The sequence below is a fragment of the Colletotrichum chrysophilum genome (genome assembly GCF_026319265.1).
Source record: "Colletotrichum chrysophilum strain AFK26 chromosome Unknown scaffold_27, whole genome shotgun sequence".
Classification (NCBI taxonomy): domain Eukaryota; kingdom Fungi; phylum Ascomycota; class Sordariomycetes; order Glomerellales; family Glomerellaceae; genus Colletotrichum; species Colletotrichum chrysophilum.
This window is the reverse complement of record NW_026517314.1, coordinates 163,263-179,482: the sequence shown is the minus strand read 5'-3', so window position 1 is coordinate 179,482 and position 16,220 is coordinate 163,263. Positions and strand designations below refer to the sequence as shown.

General features: G+C 53.9%; 4 protein-coding genes across 4 annotated transcripts; 3 read left to right on the top strand and 1 right to left on the bottom strand.

The window, feature by feature from the left end:
- Positions 1-862: 862 nt before the first annotated feature.
- On the top strand, positions 863-1,663 carry COL26b_004460 (uncharacterized protein; the record flags this gene model as incomplete). The annotated part of the gene is made up of 2 exons (XM_053177337.1): positions 863-1,270; positions 1,328-1,663. The coding sequence occupies 2 exons, from the start codon at positions 863-865 to the stop codon at positions 1,661-1,663; spliced, it is 744 nt and encodes a 247-aa protein (XP_053038696.1).
- Positions 1,664-5,717: 4,054 nt separating this feature from the next.
- COL26b_004459 (uncharacterized protein) lies at positions 5,718-6,818 on the top strand (the record flags this gene model as incomplete). The annotated part of the gene is made up of 1 exon (XM_053177336.1): positions 5,718-6,818. The coding sequence occupies one exon, from the start codon at positions 5,718-5,720 to the stop codon at positions 6,816-6,818; it is 1,101 nt and encodes a 366-aa protein (XP_053038695.1).
- A 1,112-nt stretch (positions 6,819-7,930) lies between these two features.
- On the bottom strand, positions 7,931-9,750 carry COL26b_004458 (uncharacterized protein; the record flags this gene model as incomplete). The annotated part of the gene is made up of 4 exons (XM_053177335.1): positions 7,931-8,740; positions 8,795-9,011; positions 9,067-9,567; positions 9,632-9,750. 4 exons carry the CDS (start codon positions 9,748-9,750, stop codon positions 7,931-7,933), a joined length of 1,647 nt encoding a protein of 548 aa, XP_053038694.1.
- Positions 9,751-13,459: 3,709 nt separating this feature from the next.
- On the top strand, positions 13,460-15,473 carry COL26b_004457 (uncharacterized protein; the record flags this gene model as incomplete). Its single annotated transcript, XM_053177334.1, has 2 exons — positions 13,460-13,602; positions 13,658-15,473. The coding sequence occupies 2 exons, from the start codon at positions 13,460-13,462 to the stop codon at positions 15,471-15,473; spliced, it is 1,959 nt and encodes a 652-aa protein (XP_053038693.1).
- Between the last annotated feature and the right edge of the window lie 747 nt (positions 15,474-16,220).

Below are 16,220 nucleotides of genomic sequence, written 5' to 3'. Positions count from 1 at the left end.
AATCGCGGCTGGGGTCCATGTCCGAGTCATCAACCCTGCGATGTGCTGCGGCGCGTTGGTGGTGGATCTCAGATTTCTGACTGTGCGTCATTATCGTCATATTCCCGGGGGATAAACATACGAAGACCTCGTTCTCCTCGGAAGGATTTTTGATCACATAAAGAAGAAATGGTCGAACAATTCCTTTCTGACTGCCGAGGTTGCAGAGATGCAAGAGACTCTTCGGGGAATTCTTCGAAGCTACTTAGCGAGAAGGCTTGAGTTATGAGTTGGAGGGTTGCGTTGCATACGCCACAAACCTGCATAAACTGTCAGTCTTCTTGACAGCCCCCACGGACTTGGGATCCGCCAATCAGGTGTGTCCGATTCGGGTACCTGCGCCGTTTCGATGTGGCCCCTTTTTCATACACAAATGGAGCAATAAACCCACCGCCAACGTTGGCCCGTTTGTGGATATATCGAAAGACCGCGTACACTCGTGTGCTGCAGCTGCTGCGCACCAACATCGCTAACATTGCGGAGACGTCAAAAACCACAAGGGACATGGACACTGCGCAATGTCCGGCCGTTGGACTGGAGACGATCCCGCTGTCAAGCGTCGTTCATCGCCGCTGTCATTTCGGGGATATTGCTTGCTGAGGACCGACATTCATGCATCGTAGCTTTACAACTTTGTATTTTAGAAAGCCTCTGCCGCGTTGATCATCTGCTTGTTTCTTTTTCTCAGGCAGGCCGTCCGCTCATTCTCAAGTCTCAGTCGCTTCCTTGCTCCCACTCTGCACGCTCCTCTTGGTCAATCTACCTGCAGCAGAAACAAGATCCAACCCCTCCGTGGCCCTTATCCCCAGTTTCATCTGAAAAAATGAAGCCCTCAGTTCTCATCGTCCCTGGTGCTTGGCAGCTCCCCTCTGCCTTCCAGCCCTTCGCCACGGAGCTGGCCAGCGCCGACTTCAACACCTCCATCGTTGCCCTCCCCACCGTCGGCGGCTCCACCACCCCGCTCGCCTCTCTCTCCGACGATGTTGCGGCCGTGCGCACTGAGCTCGATAAGCTTGTTAGCGATGGCAAGGAGGTTGTCATCTACTCCCACTCCTACGGCGGTGTTGTTGCCAGCAACGCCGTCGAGGGCTACGACGTCGCCACCCGCACTGCCGCAGGCAGCACTGGCGGTGTCGTGAGCATCGTTTACGCCAGCGCCTTCATGCTTCCCAAGGGCTCCAGCTTGCTCGACCTCCTCGGCGGCACCCCCCTTCCTTGGATGGTTGTTGAGGTATGTATCTCCAGAACCTTGGGCCGAAAAGTGACCATGAAACTAACTGCAAAACAGGGTGACCGCGTCGTTGGCAACGCCACCATGCTGCCCGAGGTTGGCTTCAACGATCTCCCCGCCTCTGAGCAGGAGAAGTGGGCTTCCCAGATGACCTGGACTGCCCTGGGAGCCTTCACTAACGCCTCCTCCTACGAGCCCTGGAGTAACGGCATCGACTGCGCGTACCTGTACGCCACCCTCGACAACGCCCTGCCCCTCAGCTACCAGCAGGGCATGTCTGCCGTCCTCCCTGCCGGCTCCAAGACCGAGTCTGAGCCCAGCGGCCACTGCGCTCACCTCTCTCGCCCTTCAAACGTGACCTCCATCCTCAGCAGGTGGTACCCCGGCAACTAAAGTGCAGGCGATGTTGTGAGAAAGCGGGATGTTGAGAGAGAATGTTAGCGTTATGATAGCGACGGGCGCCTCGAGGATCTAGATAACGACAATAATATAATTCATATGAGCAATGCAACCTTGCCGGCAGCTTCTACTTGCGACGTGATTTTTGTCGGCAGGCACGATGTACATTTCCTGCTCAATGAACGGTTCTTGAATCGTGTGAAGCGCGGGAGGCCGGTGAGCTGGGGGGTGCCTGCTTCAAGAGGCGTTCCTCGATCTTCGTTGGCAGAATTTCTGTCATGGCACGATGAACTGTTTCGGATCGGTATAACCGCATCGAGCGGTTCCAGACCCCACAAATGTCCTCTTGTCAGGGGAGCGTTGGAGACGTTTTTTTTTGTGGTTCATGTGAAAACTACAACATGCTGGATCCTTGTCGGCTCAATAGTACCAGCTCAGCTCCGAGTCTATGACCGGCAGGCATCTTGATCCTTTAATGGAGGATACGAAAAGCATCCGCGTAGGGAAGAGATCCTTTGCTGATCCGTTGAATCGTACGTCTTGCTTGTAGCAAACCTGAATGGGTTCCAGCGGGCGCTTGCCAAAACACTAATGTCGCATTTGCTGTGGCTGTTATCCAAACAGAATTTCGGGGTGCCCGACTGGAGCTACGAGATCATTGATTTATCTCTGCAGACCCCAGACATGTGGTGTATCGATTGGTGATTACAAGATACCCCAAGATAAATGGCACATGACGGTTGACTTGAAGTGATAAATTCAGTGCTTCGATATTGACTTCCAGAAACTTTCTGTCCCTGTTTGACTAATATCGAGCGTTAAACTGCCAAACCAGAAACGAACCTGTGACTATATCAAAAGCGTTTTATGGTGCATAGATGTTAATTAGAATGAAATTCTGTCTCAAGAATGTCTGGTTTGGCCTGCCATGATGAAATAGAATGCCGCCTCAGTTTGGCTTCGTCCACGCTGGGTCAATGGATAGGTCTCATAAATCCTACGATGCCATAGTGCGGGCTAGAGATACATCTTGGACATAGTCTTCATTCGACCAACCATAATCCGACAGCTGACATTCCAATTTTCATAGCCTCGAATACGTGAGTTGTTAGTTGAACCTAGTGCAGTGAGTTAACTAACAGACACGAGAATCACCAAAGGTTGCCGAGTGTTCAAGTAACCTATGGTGAACTAAAAGACCACCAAATAAAACTCCTGCATTCATCTTCCAAGTTCCTACACCCACATGCAGTCGCTCTCACCGATATGCTCTCAGTTTTGATTGAATTAGCGAGAATGCGGGCTGATATTTGAGGTATTGGACGAATCGTCATCCTGCTAGGCAGTACGTTCGAATGCAAACCTCGCATAGATCACAAAAAGTGATGAAACGCCTAGATAAAATCATTGAGGAGGCCAAAATAAAGGATCTCAGAGTGAGGGAGATTGAGCAGAGTTAGATTGAGCAAAATCGGGGGTATCACAATTTGTTTTTTGGCCCAGTGAAGGGTTAATATTGAAAGCAGGCAGCCAATCACCCGAAATCAATACCTTTGAACCCGACTCTAATGACAAGAGATGGCGCGAGCATGTTGTCTCCAGGAGTAGTGACACCATCAGCCTACGGTCAAACCCATGTCTCATTACTGTTAATGCAACGTAGTCAACCGAAGCGCGGGCATCTTTGGCAGCATGTTCATAAATATTTAAACGTGATTATGTGCCTTGAGCGCACAAGGAGTAAACTTGCTGATAACAAAAGTATGAAACAACCGAAATAAAGCTTTTCATCCGTCCGTCGGGTATTGTCTGGAAAGTTCTCATAATGGGTCATGACGAGACTGGTGACGTCTTCGGGAAACAAATGCATAGTAAATTTGCACCAATGTCCTTAGTATGAACTGCCACAGGTGACAGGTTGTCGGCACCTGATGTACGTCTGCATTGCATGTTCCAAGACTGGCGTGACGGTACCTTGATTACGGCTGTAGACGCATTGAGTGTTAGTGCATCGGAAATCAACGGTGCGCCTTTCCCACTGAGTAACTAACGTTTGTGGTCCCTGGAGAATCGTGTTGAATGGATGTAAAGAGAGCCCTCGCTTGTCGTAACCCCATCTCCGTCGAGCGACCCTTTCCCCCCCTCCCCTGGGGACGCCGCGCCCAATCCCTTCCTCTGACGGTGAACACTCACATGAGCAGAGCTCAAACCACCAAGCCCAATGTGCATGCCGCGAGTGTCGCCAAAAACAGTCCTGCAAAGGGGATGGGACGGTTCGGCGGCGAGGATGCAGAGCGGACTTGGACTCCGTTGGACAGGCTCGCGTTCTTTCCCTCGGCGCGCAGACAACTGCTGAAGACCGACAAAATTTCCGACTCGGACCTGTCCTGTTTGATAGCGTCGGGAACCTGGCACCACTCCCAGCACTTGTTCACGAGGTTCACCGGATTGGGATGGCAGCAGTTGACCATCCACGGGTCCGAGACATTCTGTCCAGGAATGACTACATATGTCATATCTTTCGGAATTGGCAAGGCATCGGGTATTTCGTTCGTGGGGCAGGTTTCGGGAACTGCAGTCACGTACATGGTGGGCGTATTCGCAGGCGGTGAAGGTAGAGCGGAGTTGAACAGTCGACGACGCGGGGGCGGGAAGAGAAATGAATTTGAGAATTAAATTGAGCTTGAGAAAAGGGTGCGAATCTTCCGCAGTTTGGGAAGGCAATCGAATTTCTTTTATATGTGCACCCATGGACAATGGTTATTTCACAGCTCTCTTAATCTGGCAATGTGAGCTGTTGTTTGTCACCGCCCCCAGACCCCCAGAACAACAACATCCTGACCCCATTAATTTGCATCGTGAAAGGCGCGTACTAAGCTAATTGATTGGCACGGTAAAATTTCCAAAGCCTTGGCATCGTCTCATTGGCTGAAATTCGCGTTGGAATTGTCTTCGGTGTAGTCTTTTCCGAAATCTATTGGTGACTGCGCCTGCAAAAGACCTGGGGGCCAACGAGATACAGGGGTTATGCCCAGCCACATAGGTGTTGTTGGAAGTTGTGAACCAACGCTTCAGCTGTAAAATTCGAGTTCCAACAAGAGCCAAGACTTGACCCCAGGCGTAAAGACAGGGGTTTTGCAAACCAACGCGTTGATTGTTGGAAGTTGGAGACAGGGGTTAGAGCTTGTCTGGGGAAGACTGAAGCCAGCAGCTGGCGCCACTGCTGCAGAAATCTGGGGCTACCAGAGCCATATCTAAGCCTCAAATGCAAAAGACATGGTTCCACCAGGTCCCATTGAAGAAGACCTGAAAATAGTAGCTCCCGCCGCATTCTAGCAGCTTGGGGGCTAATGGAGGGCGGAATCGGCCTCGGCTATCGTGGGAAGGCAGAGTTGAGGCTTCTCATCGCGGCACCAACTGCTAACAAGCAGTATCGGAGCATCAGAACTTGAAGAATTATTGATCAAACCCTGGAACATCACGAACTGCCAAGCCGTAGCTCCTAAATGCTGACTCCAGAATTTGATCCTGCGTGCCGGGGCTCATGCGGCACCTCGCGTCATTGTCCACAAGCTTAGGGGATCCAACAAGAACGAACTCAGCTTTAGCCTCAATCAGGTGGACATGTCGGATGAGATACACCTAGAATTAGACTCAATCTTGATCAAACCATGCATCGTGAGATGTTTCGTCTTGTGGGCTTCTCGTCGAAACTGTGCCCGAAATGTTCGGGGTGGAAGGAGGCGTAGTTACACGGCCTCAGTAGCTGGGCGAGTTGCCCAGAATTCTTGCGAATAACTGCATTGATGCTTCTGATCTCGGTTCAGACATCTCGAGACTAAAAGACATAAATACACATTATCTGCCATTACATCAACCTCATCATCACTCACAAACTCATCACATCAAACGTCACCACCTCTACTCATCACAACAAGCATCATCACTTCTATTCAAACTCGATCACACACAACTGTCTTCACACCAACTGCTCGATCTTACCCTCACTTCTGATCTCACAAGCAATCACTCCATCAAGATCATCAAGATGAAGTACCTCTCCGCAATCATGACCACCGCGTCCCTCCTCTCCTCCGCCCTCGCCGCCCCCGCCCTCAGCCGCCGCGACGAACCGCAGCTACAGCAAGTACAAGTCGTCTACCAAGAATGCGACACAGCAACCTCCGTCGAGGTCTTCTCCAGCGGCACCGTCGTCGCGGAGGCGTGCTCCAACACCCTCGACACGGGCTCCTTCGCCGCGCTCCCGATCACGTTCGCCGTCGACCGCACCGGCGCCGGCACCGTCACGGTGGGATCCACGACGTACAAGATCCACGAGAAGAAGGAGGTTTCGGGGGGTATCGTGTGCGGGCGGCTGTTCGATGGTGGCGAGTCCGTGGTCTCGTGCGATATTGAGGTGCAGGCTGGCATGGGGTTCCAGAGCTTGAGCAGGCGGCATGAGTGTATCCCCGATGGTGAGACTACGATGGCGAGGGCGTTGCGTATTCGGAACCCGGAGCAGGAGTTGCAGGCGCGGTATCTTGCGCCGATTCCGTTCCTCACCTCGAGTGAGACCGACACCAACTCCGAGAAGCGTGAGATCGGAAAGAGGCAGGGGTGCTACCCTCAGAAGTGGACTGAGCTGGTTGGGGACGGCAACCCGCACCAGAACTACTACCACTCCCAAATCACCGTATGCTCCCTCCGCACTATCTCAAACTCAGGAGCACATACTAACAAGACACAGGAAAACAACGAGTGCGGCCTAGCAACCTGCTCCACCGGCACCGAGACCTCCAAGTCCGTCTCCGTCGGCTGGAGCGTCGAGACGGGCGGCAGCATCAGCGAGTGGATCACCGGCGGCTTCTCCGTGTCCGTCTCGTGGTCCGCCGCGGTGTCCCAGGGCTGCGAGACCGAGCCCGGCAACACCGTCTGCCAGTGGTACCGGACCGCGCACACCGCCTACACCGTCCGCGCCGGCACGACCAACACGTGCAGCTTCATCCGGTCGCTGAGCGACCCCATGGTCCTCCGCTCGCCCAACACGAACAACGCCGGCGGGGGCTACTACTGCGTTGTCGGGGCCCAGTTCTGCCGCAGCTTGGGCTCTGCTTACTGGGACTTCAACGGTCGTGCTGGTGGTCCTTGAATAGGGGGGAGGATGGGTTAGTGTGACTACAATGTTGAGACTTTCTGGTTCATGGGTTGGATGATACCCGCAGCTAGAGGCGAGAGATGGTAGAGAGGGGGTTTACTTGTTTACTTGCGATTTTGTCACTCTTAGAAGGGAAGAAGGTTACGCGTCATTTCATGTCTTTGGGTCTTGTGTTTGGAAAGCGAATCGAATTCACATTATTTGAAGCCAACTCCGCTTCTAATCTCATGAGAGATAGCCATAACCGTGACTAAATCACTCTATTCTTGTTATGCTTAATCGGTGACACATTCCATCTCTCATCTCCACATCAACGCCATGCTGACAGATCACACGTGCGCCAAGTATGCTTAAAACATTGTTTCTTCGCATGCCCTTTTCTCCGAATGACTTAGTTCCTTCCGAGTCAGGAGTCTATTCATATACCACTCCATAGACTAATGGTGGTACCCCTTTCTGGAAAGACATCCATGAGAGAACACTGCCCCTGGGGTGCGGCGACGGCGGCCTGACGAGTTCGGTTCTGCATGTTAACTCCGCGCAATTTCGGCGCGCTCCGACGCTATGGTCAGCCACGTTGTCGCGTCAAAATGGAAATGTGAAGTTTTGACGCGACGGAGAGTGTGGCTCGGGCTTTGAGGCCGCTTTAGTAGTTGCTAGTGTGGTGTTGGTGGTGGCGTTTCTTAGCACGATGAGAGTCATTTCAAGGATGGGCATGACATATGACTGACAAAGCCGATGTCATGACTGACCTTGAGCAAGTGTGGCATCAATCTTCAGCTCAACTCTGGGTGCGGCGAGGGGGAAATGATATGTCGGGAGCTAAGAAAGTATGGTGAATAGATGGCGGAACAAAGCCTGCTGGCAGTCCCAAGTGATGATTTTCTCAACCTGAATGAATACCTGAAGATTAAGGTGGATGCAGGTTTCCTTTCAACACATTAGTCTGTTCAATGGGTCTGGGCAGAGAAAGTATGTCATAGTAGTCATCATTCATCAAGGTTCTATGGTCTATAGGTATACAATAGTTGAAACATAAGGAAAGAAGAAAAGAAATGCAAAAGAAAGGAAAACCAGCTCTAACTTCCAAACCCAAGCAAACAGCTTTACCAGTTCGTCCTCGAGGCAGATCCGCCCAAGCTGCTGGTGCAGGTAACTCTAGTCGGCTGCTTGATCTTGTTGCCGCTGAAGTTCCAGACACCCTTGCCGGTGTTGGCGGCGGTCATGGACAGGATGGTAGTGCCGTCCTTGTTGACGTAGGACATCTTCATATTGACGAGACTGTCGTTGGTGTTGCTGGAGATGCACTGGACAGTGAGGGTGCCACCTCCGGAGGAGGCCCAGTTGGAAGAGGTCGCGATGGTGACAGTGTCGACGGGGGGCTTGCTGGTCGCAGCGGCTGCGGCAGAGCTCGTGGAGCTGGGTGTGGCAGCAGGAGTTGTGGCAGGGGTGGCGGGAGCAGCAGGGGCAGGAGGACACTGGGAGTTGTCGAAGACGGTGACGCCAGACTGAGGAAAGGGGTCGAGGGGACCCCAGAGGTTTCCGTCGGCGTCGCGGCCGAGGCCGTTGATCATCCAGCCGTAGCTGCTGAAGTCGTGGCCGGTCGGGGTCCTGCCGGGGGTAGAGTCCTCGGGCTGGATCCACTCAGTGACGGGAGTGACGTAGGAGCCCGCAGGAATGCCGTTTGCGGTGGGTTGGTTGTTGAAGTTGTTGGCGGTGATGTAGTACTCGCGGGCGTAGAGGACCTTCTGGCCAGCTGTGGTACGGTACTCGAACTTGTTGCGGGGCTCGGTGTTGGGCACATTGACGGTGGCGATGTCGCGGTAGACTGGCTGGCCGGTGCAGCGATCGTAGTCGATGGCTTGGATCTTGATGGGGTTGACGGTTGTTGCAGAGTCAGAGGTGTATCCAACGAACTGGGAGATGGGTTAGTTAAGCCTTTGATTAAGAGGGGCATTGAAGTTGCTGACCTTTGTCTGGGCGATCTCTTGGTTGACAGTATCAGCAGTCCAGACGCCAATGTTTGCATCTTCCATGCGAACATATGTTGGGATGCCAGTCGTGGTGATTTGGATGTTGAAGGCTACCAACTCGAACACCACAATCTTGCCACCAGTCTGGTAGCCAGAGAAGGTGATGAAGTCGCCGGCAATCAGGGGAGCCATGACGTTGGCGTCCGCTGCTGGGCTATTGATGGCGTTAGCAAGCGACAACAGGGCGAAGAGAGGATGACAAAGCTCACATGGATCCTTGCTTGAGCCCGGGACGGTTGCTCATGGGACACAGGGGGTCGCTTGCGCTGCGCGGAACGCACATGGGGAAGCCAGAGAAGGAGCTGACGCTGGGGTTCACGTCATCCGCGGTGAAGAAGGGATCGATGCCCAGGCCGGCGTTTCCGGCCGAGTAGACGGCATTGGGGTCATTGATGCGGATGGTGACTGAAGTGCCTCCGACATTCACGGTGACGTCGCCGTTGAACTTCGTCTCAGTGATGTAGCCACTGGATGTGGTCGTGGCAAAGGGGGAAATTTCTACTTGTGCAGCTACTGCGTTCTTGCCACCGACGATGTTGCCGACGATGGAGCACTCGTATCCCTTATAGCTGCCTGCATTTGCCACAAACTTGGAGAAAGGGATGAATGCAGCTGGGAATGTGACCTGAAGGTTCTTGGGGACGGTCACTGTTTGGCCATTGCATGTGATGGAGCCACCAGAGTTGAAAGATGTGCCAGTGACAGATGCGCTGAATGATGTTGGTTAGCATTGGAAATCCTGTCGATATTTCAGGCAGTTGGGGATGCACTCACCCCTCGAAGGCTCCGTCGATGTCAAGGGGGACATCTGCCGTAGTGCCTAGCTGTGCCTGAGCCCCTGTGAAGGACAAGGTCGCGCCAAGCGCAGTGTAGAATAGAGACTTTGAAAACATGATGAAGCCGAAGATCCAAGAGTGAAGTCAAGTGGTTGTGTAGAGAAGATGGTGTAGTGGATGAGTTGGGTGGATAAGAAATTTCGTGTTTAATTTCGCGATCAAACTCGAGTCTTATGAATTGCCTCGAGATGACTGCCAGAGCGTGTGATTGCCACGCGTGGCTCTCGTTCGCACAATGGCACAATGCTCGAGAGCCCAACAGTCTAGACCCTGCCGCTGGGCGAACCTAAACGCACAAAGGGTCAAGAATGTGGCTGCCATGAAGAAAGAATTGGGCCCAAGTCATGACTCCTTTGACGAGAACCTTCATACCCCAGAAGGCGGCAAGTGGGGATCATCGGCCACTAAGCTTCTGCTGGTTGGTCCAGAACCGAGAAGAGGACCACGATATCGGATGCCGAGTCTAGTGACTGTGCTTATGCACATTTGCATACGGGCGTGTTTGTGTGTTTGCATGAGCTGATATGCAGTCTGCACTGCAGCCCGGGATTCTCAGCAGGCGGTGATGCCGCGCGCGGGACTGACGACGGCCAGACTATTCACATTCAATGCGCGAACCACTAGAAACACAAGTTCAGGTTAGTAGTCCTATGCAGATCTCCACAATAGCCACACCATCATGTGCGGAGATGAAGGATCTGGACCACTTGCCTCGCATAGAAGGAGGGCTGGACAGCTGAAGAGCTGGTAAGGTATCGATCACGGGCTGGGGAGATGAGGGTTCGCTAGAGCTGACCCATCTCGTCGAAAGCGTTGCGCCTCGAGTAAACTGATCATCGCCACATGAAGATCGCATTTGTTTGTGGCAAACAGAGGCTCTTTCTCTGTCAAAGATACCCCTGAATATCCTCGTGTTTTGGCGGAACGTCTGCTGCGTACCGTTGGAGAGCGAGACACCTCGTGGCAGGCGAGACAAAGAGTGTCAACGCTTCAATCTCTCTTGAAGACAATCCAAATGAACGGTTCCCGTATCCATAACGTTTGGGGTGAAACGAGGAGCGTTGGGGGCTTAGAGACACATCGGTTTGTGGGACGGCCACTCAGGCCAAGGAAGAGATCGCGTGGCCGCATTGTTCAGATCCGACAGGCCGGGACGCGGAGAAGTGGGCACGACAAAGGCCGGGATGAGTTGACGAGGATTCAAGGTTAAACAGTCCAAGGTTGATAAGCCAGGCTCTGGACTGGGGTTTGCAGACACAAAGCGCCGAGGGACACGGTCTGGCGCGGTCGAAGTTGGTTGAAGTCGTCGGAGGATTGTGGTGGTTAGCGGCCCTCTCCCAGACCAAAAAGGGAGGGTGTGGTGGACCCTGAACCTGGGGGCTTAGCTAAGAGGGGAAAAGAGCCAATCATCCGAACTACATTTTAAGCTTCATAAGCGAGGCCCGCTGTCTGAGCTGAGGCGTTAGCGGGAACTAGCGGCTTGGCGTCAGCATCCCGGGGCGCGGCAGGGACGAACAAACTTGGGGAAGGAGCCAGCCAGCCCAGGCACCTTCCAGTCCCTAGAGCCAGGCACCTCGCACCTCAGGCAGCCCCTAGGCAGGCAGCTCGTCACGACTTGCCCCCCCTCCTTCCTCGTCCCGTCCTTCCCCCTCCACCTCACGCATTCCTCTCTTCCTCCCATTCCAATTCCGGCGTCATCGCATGGTCCTCTCTTCATCTCCCTTTTCCAATTCCGGCGACTTCTTCAACACTGCCTCCACGGCTTCGATTTTACCCCTGAGATCAGACTGCTCGACTGGAAATTTCAGACGAGATGCATTGTCCGAACTTCCATTGTCCTTTTTCATCCGAAACCCATCGTTCTGCTGCAGCCCGCAGAGCCTCCTCTAGTACGAGATATCGTCGAATCACCGCATCATGGACGGGAACACGATATGCAGCAAGATGCAGCTACATCGAAGAGGCGCACGATAGTCTCGTCAGCTTGGCATCCGACTCGAGGGGACAAGCTAGCTGACTGCCACCCGCGTCGTGCTGGCCTGTCGTCCAGCTCTCACCGAACCTTCGCGCCCAGCTGCCAGGATTGTCAGCGTGGGAGACGTCCAGGCCAGAGTCAGCCTGTCATCATTGACATGAGGATGGCCCGAACTGCGTTGTGGCTGCACCAGCCGACGCGGAGGACCACCACTCGGGTTCGTTGGAAACCGGCCGAGTCTCGTCAAGACCTAATCTTGGGCATCACTTCCCAAGTCACCTGGACCAGGCACCAGATCGACCGGGATGTCCGCTGTGCGATGCTAACCCCGCCTTGTCGAGGCCTTATGCAGAAGATACGATGCAGCTCTTGTCGAGATCGAGACCATTGGTTCGGGGCTCAGGACCCCTGGTTGTGCGACTGTTGAATCGGAGCCTGTCATTCGCCCCCGCTCACCGAGGCAACGCTCCTCGCATCTGCCGTTCCAGTACCATGGAGCTCTTGCAGATCAGCTCTGCCTTCTATTGATTATTCCATGTGCACCGACACCCATGCAATCTGCGGCTACCGGTGTTGACGCTCAAGCCTACCGACCTACCCTGTGATATCCCAGAATAACCTTATGGAGGTCTTCACTTGCGCTTTTCTTAGCGGCCTGTTTCAACAATTTAGGCTCGCGCTATTGGGGACTGGCATTGTCCAGAGTTGGAGGCCGAGATCGCCACAACGGCCTGGACAACAAGGATAATCAGCATCCTCAAAGAAATGCCACGCTACGTCGGTCTTATACCCGTTGTTGCTTAGCGCCCGAGTCTCGGTCGGCTCGTATGTTAACTCCAACATCGGCGAAGGACCACTTGCTCGGCAGGCAAACCTCGTCTGTCAGGTTGATACTCTGGATTCTGCACTATCTGCCAGTAGTGCGCTTCCGTACCGCGCTCCCATTGCTTCTACAACCGAACTTGCATTAACGTACAGCAGGTGCCTTGCCTTCAATGGGCATGTGCAACCGTGGGCTGGGCCTCTATTCGCAAGAGACTCGTCCATGAGAAGTGGCTGGACCTCTTCCAACAGCTGCTCGCCTGCAAGTGGAGGCGAGTTACCCGACCATCCATCCCGTTGGGTCGGCATGAGGCTACTGAACCAGAGTCCCGGGTGGTCGAAGCCCATGCCCCACAATCGCGCCTCCAGCTGAGGACTTGCAACCGTCGCGTTTTCCAGGTTGTCTTTGATTGTTTCAACGATGACCGTTGGACTCTTGTTCTTTCACAACGATCCAACGTCGACTCCACCGCCATTCAGCGTCGCATTTCAGGTTGGAGGACTAGGCGCCAGCCCGGCGCGCCGCAAGCCTCCTCATCCCGCCATACGCTGCTGGAGCTGGCGAGGGCGGCCCAGACTAACACCCGTCTTCCTCCAAGGGGCTAGCCCGGGACTTCCGTGCGAATATCGATTGCTCGAGATGGGTCGATGCTTCTCTATCACGAATGGCCGCCATGATGGCTTTCCTTCCGCCGCGCGGCGTGCCCTTGTCGACGACGACTCGATCGAAACATCCCGTTGCCAAGCACGAGCGGGCCGGGTATGATTCTTCTCGAGCGTCGATACTAATCGAGAAAGCAATTAAATACCCTGGTCATTTCCCGCCTCATCCGGACACTTTCCTCATCACTCTCATCGACAATCATCCACTCCTCTCTTGACACATTCAAGGCGTCGCCACCCGTCTTGGCCAGCACTTGTCACTAACATAGCAGCTCTTGGCTTTTGCCCTTTCATATTCTATTCATCATGGTTTCCCTTTCGGTTCGCCAGTCTCTGGCAATCCTTCTCACCCTTGCCTCCGACACTCTTGCCAAGGACTGGCTCAGCCCTGAGTACACCTGGCTCTATGAGTTCCCTCTTCCTATCCCTCCCCAAAAGCAGGAGAAGTTGTAAGTCTACCAATATCTCAATTTGATCTTCAGGATCGTTTCTAACACCAAGCAGCTCCGACAAGCCGGTCATCAACCCCGTTACGGGCAAGAAGATGAGATACTACGAGATCGAGATCAAGCAGCTTAGCCAGAAGGTGTACCCCAACTTGGGCAATGCCACTCTCTTTGGATACGATGGTGTCTCTCCCGGTCCAACCTTCATGATGGAACGTGGCGAGGAGGCAGTGGTCCGCTTCACCAATCATCACCCGAGCATGGCTAACTCTGTCCATCTTCACGGTTCATACTCGCGCACCCCTTGGGATGGATGGGCTGAGGATGTCACCAAGCCTGGGGAGTACAAGGATTACTACTACCCCAACAACCAGGCTGCACGAACCCTCTGGTACCACGACCATGCCATCGACCACACTGCAGAGAATGCCTACTATGGTCAAGCCGGCGCTTACATTCTGCACGATCCTGCTGAGGATGGTCTTGCTCTTCCCAGCGGTTACGGCATCTACGATATCCCTTTGATCCTGTCTGCCAAGCAATACAACCCTGACGGCTCCCTGTTCTCTCCCGCTAGCGAGACCACCAGTCTTTACGGTGATGTCATCCACGTCAACGGACAGCCTTGGCCCTACCTGAAGGTTGAGCCTCGCAAGTATCGCTTCCGCCTTCTCGATGCTGCCATTTCCCGCACCTTCCTGCTTTACCTCGAGAACAGCAAGGGAGAGCGCGCCGATTTCCAGGTGATCGCGTCCGACGCTGGTCTTCTCACCGGTCCTCAAAAGGTCCAGGAGCTGTATATCGCCATGGCTGAGCGCTACGAGATCGTCGTCGACTTCTCCAAGTTCAAGGGCGAGAACGTCACTCTTCGCAACACTCGCGGTTTTGCTGCCGATCAGGATTTCCTCCACACCGATAAGGTCATGCGTTTCGTGGTCAGCGACCAGTCTGTCGATGACAAGTCCGATGTTCCCTCTTCCCTCCGCAACGTCCCCTTCCCCAAGGACAAGACCGGAGTTGACCAGCACTTCCGCTTCGAGCGTACCGGCAGCGACTGGCGCATCAACGGTGTCACCTTTGCCGATGTCAACAACCGCGTTCTCGCCCGCCCCAAGCGTGGCACTATCGAGGTCTGGGAGCTTGAGAACAGCTCTGGCGGTTGGTCTCACCCCATTCACATCCATCTTGTCGACTTCCGTGTTATCAAGCGTGTCAACGGCCGCGGCGCTGTGATGCCATATGAGTTCCAGGGCCTGAAGGATGTCGTCTGGCTCGGGCCCGGTGAGACTGTTACCGTTGAAGCCCACTACGCCCCCTGGCCCGGTGTGTACATGTTCCACTGCCACAACCTGATCCACGAGGACCACGAAATGATGGCTGCCTTCAACGTCACTGTCCTCGAGGATCTTGGGTACACCGAGGAATACTTCGTGGACCCCATGGAGAAGGAGTGGCGCGCCAAGCCGGAGACCTCCAACGCCTACAACTACGACTCTATCAAGTCCCGCATGCAGTTCATGGCCAACTACCAGCCCTACAACAACGTCGACGAGGTCGAGAGCCGCCTCGATGCCTACTGGGCCACCAAAACCCTGTCCACCTCCACCATCGCGGCTGCCAGCTCCGCGCCCGCTGCGGTCACAACCACTCCCGTCTCTTCCTCTCCTACCTCCACCATCACTGCCAAGGCCACGACCACAAGCAAGGCGGATGATGACAAGGGTGGAAAGGACAGCACGAAGGACAGTGGCAAGGATAGTACCAAGGACAGCGGCAAGAAGACCACCACCACTACGAGCAAGAACAAGCGCGGTCTTCGCTTCCGCAACGCCAACATGCCGATGCCCAAGCGCACTGCTGCGCCCCAGGCCTGAGTTGTTCGATGATGGTTATGAGCTCTTTCTTTTTTCTTTCCTTTTTCTTTTACGAACTTCATGATTCCTTCATTCTTTATAGATCATAGACTTGCGAGATACTCCCCATTTTAAGACTATTTCCTTATGGAGGCGGTGGATATATGGCATGGCCTCATACTTTTGATGTTACATACAGTTTGTTAATTGAACAAAGTTAATTTAAATTGCCTGGTCCCCTGATCTTATGCTGGTGCTGGCCTTATAAACGGATGAATAATGAGTTAATTCTCGGTGGAACCATGTTACTGTCCATGACTTTACGTCGCTCCAACGTCGCAATGTGGCAGGCAAACGTTGTACATACCTACGGCTAGGTTCAACTCCCTGAAGGGTGCCTGGTATGTCCGATGCGACCACCTTTCGGCATAATGATTCGTCGCAAGCCAGACCGTGCACGCTTCCGCAAATCGCAGGAAAGTATGGTCATGTCGGATGCTTGCCGAATCGTAAGCATGAGCCAGTTTTGAGGCTGTGTTGGGCTTCGCAAAGGATCATCCGCTGAAGTTGCTTCTAGTGTGAGCCGAGCAATGTGTCAGGAGCCCCGTCGCCGACTTGCTCATGGTGGGGTGGGGCGCATGGTGTGATGGTGGGTATCCGTAGAAACTCGCACGCCGCCCCCGCGACTGAAATGTACCGATACTGAGACCGACTTAGGTTGCCGAAACATTGCTGTTAGAAGAGAGGGAAAGAAGAGACACTTCAGCG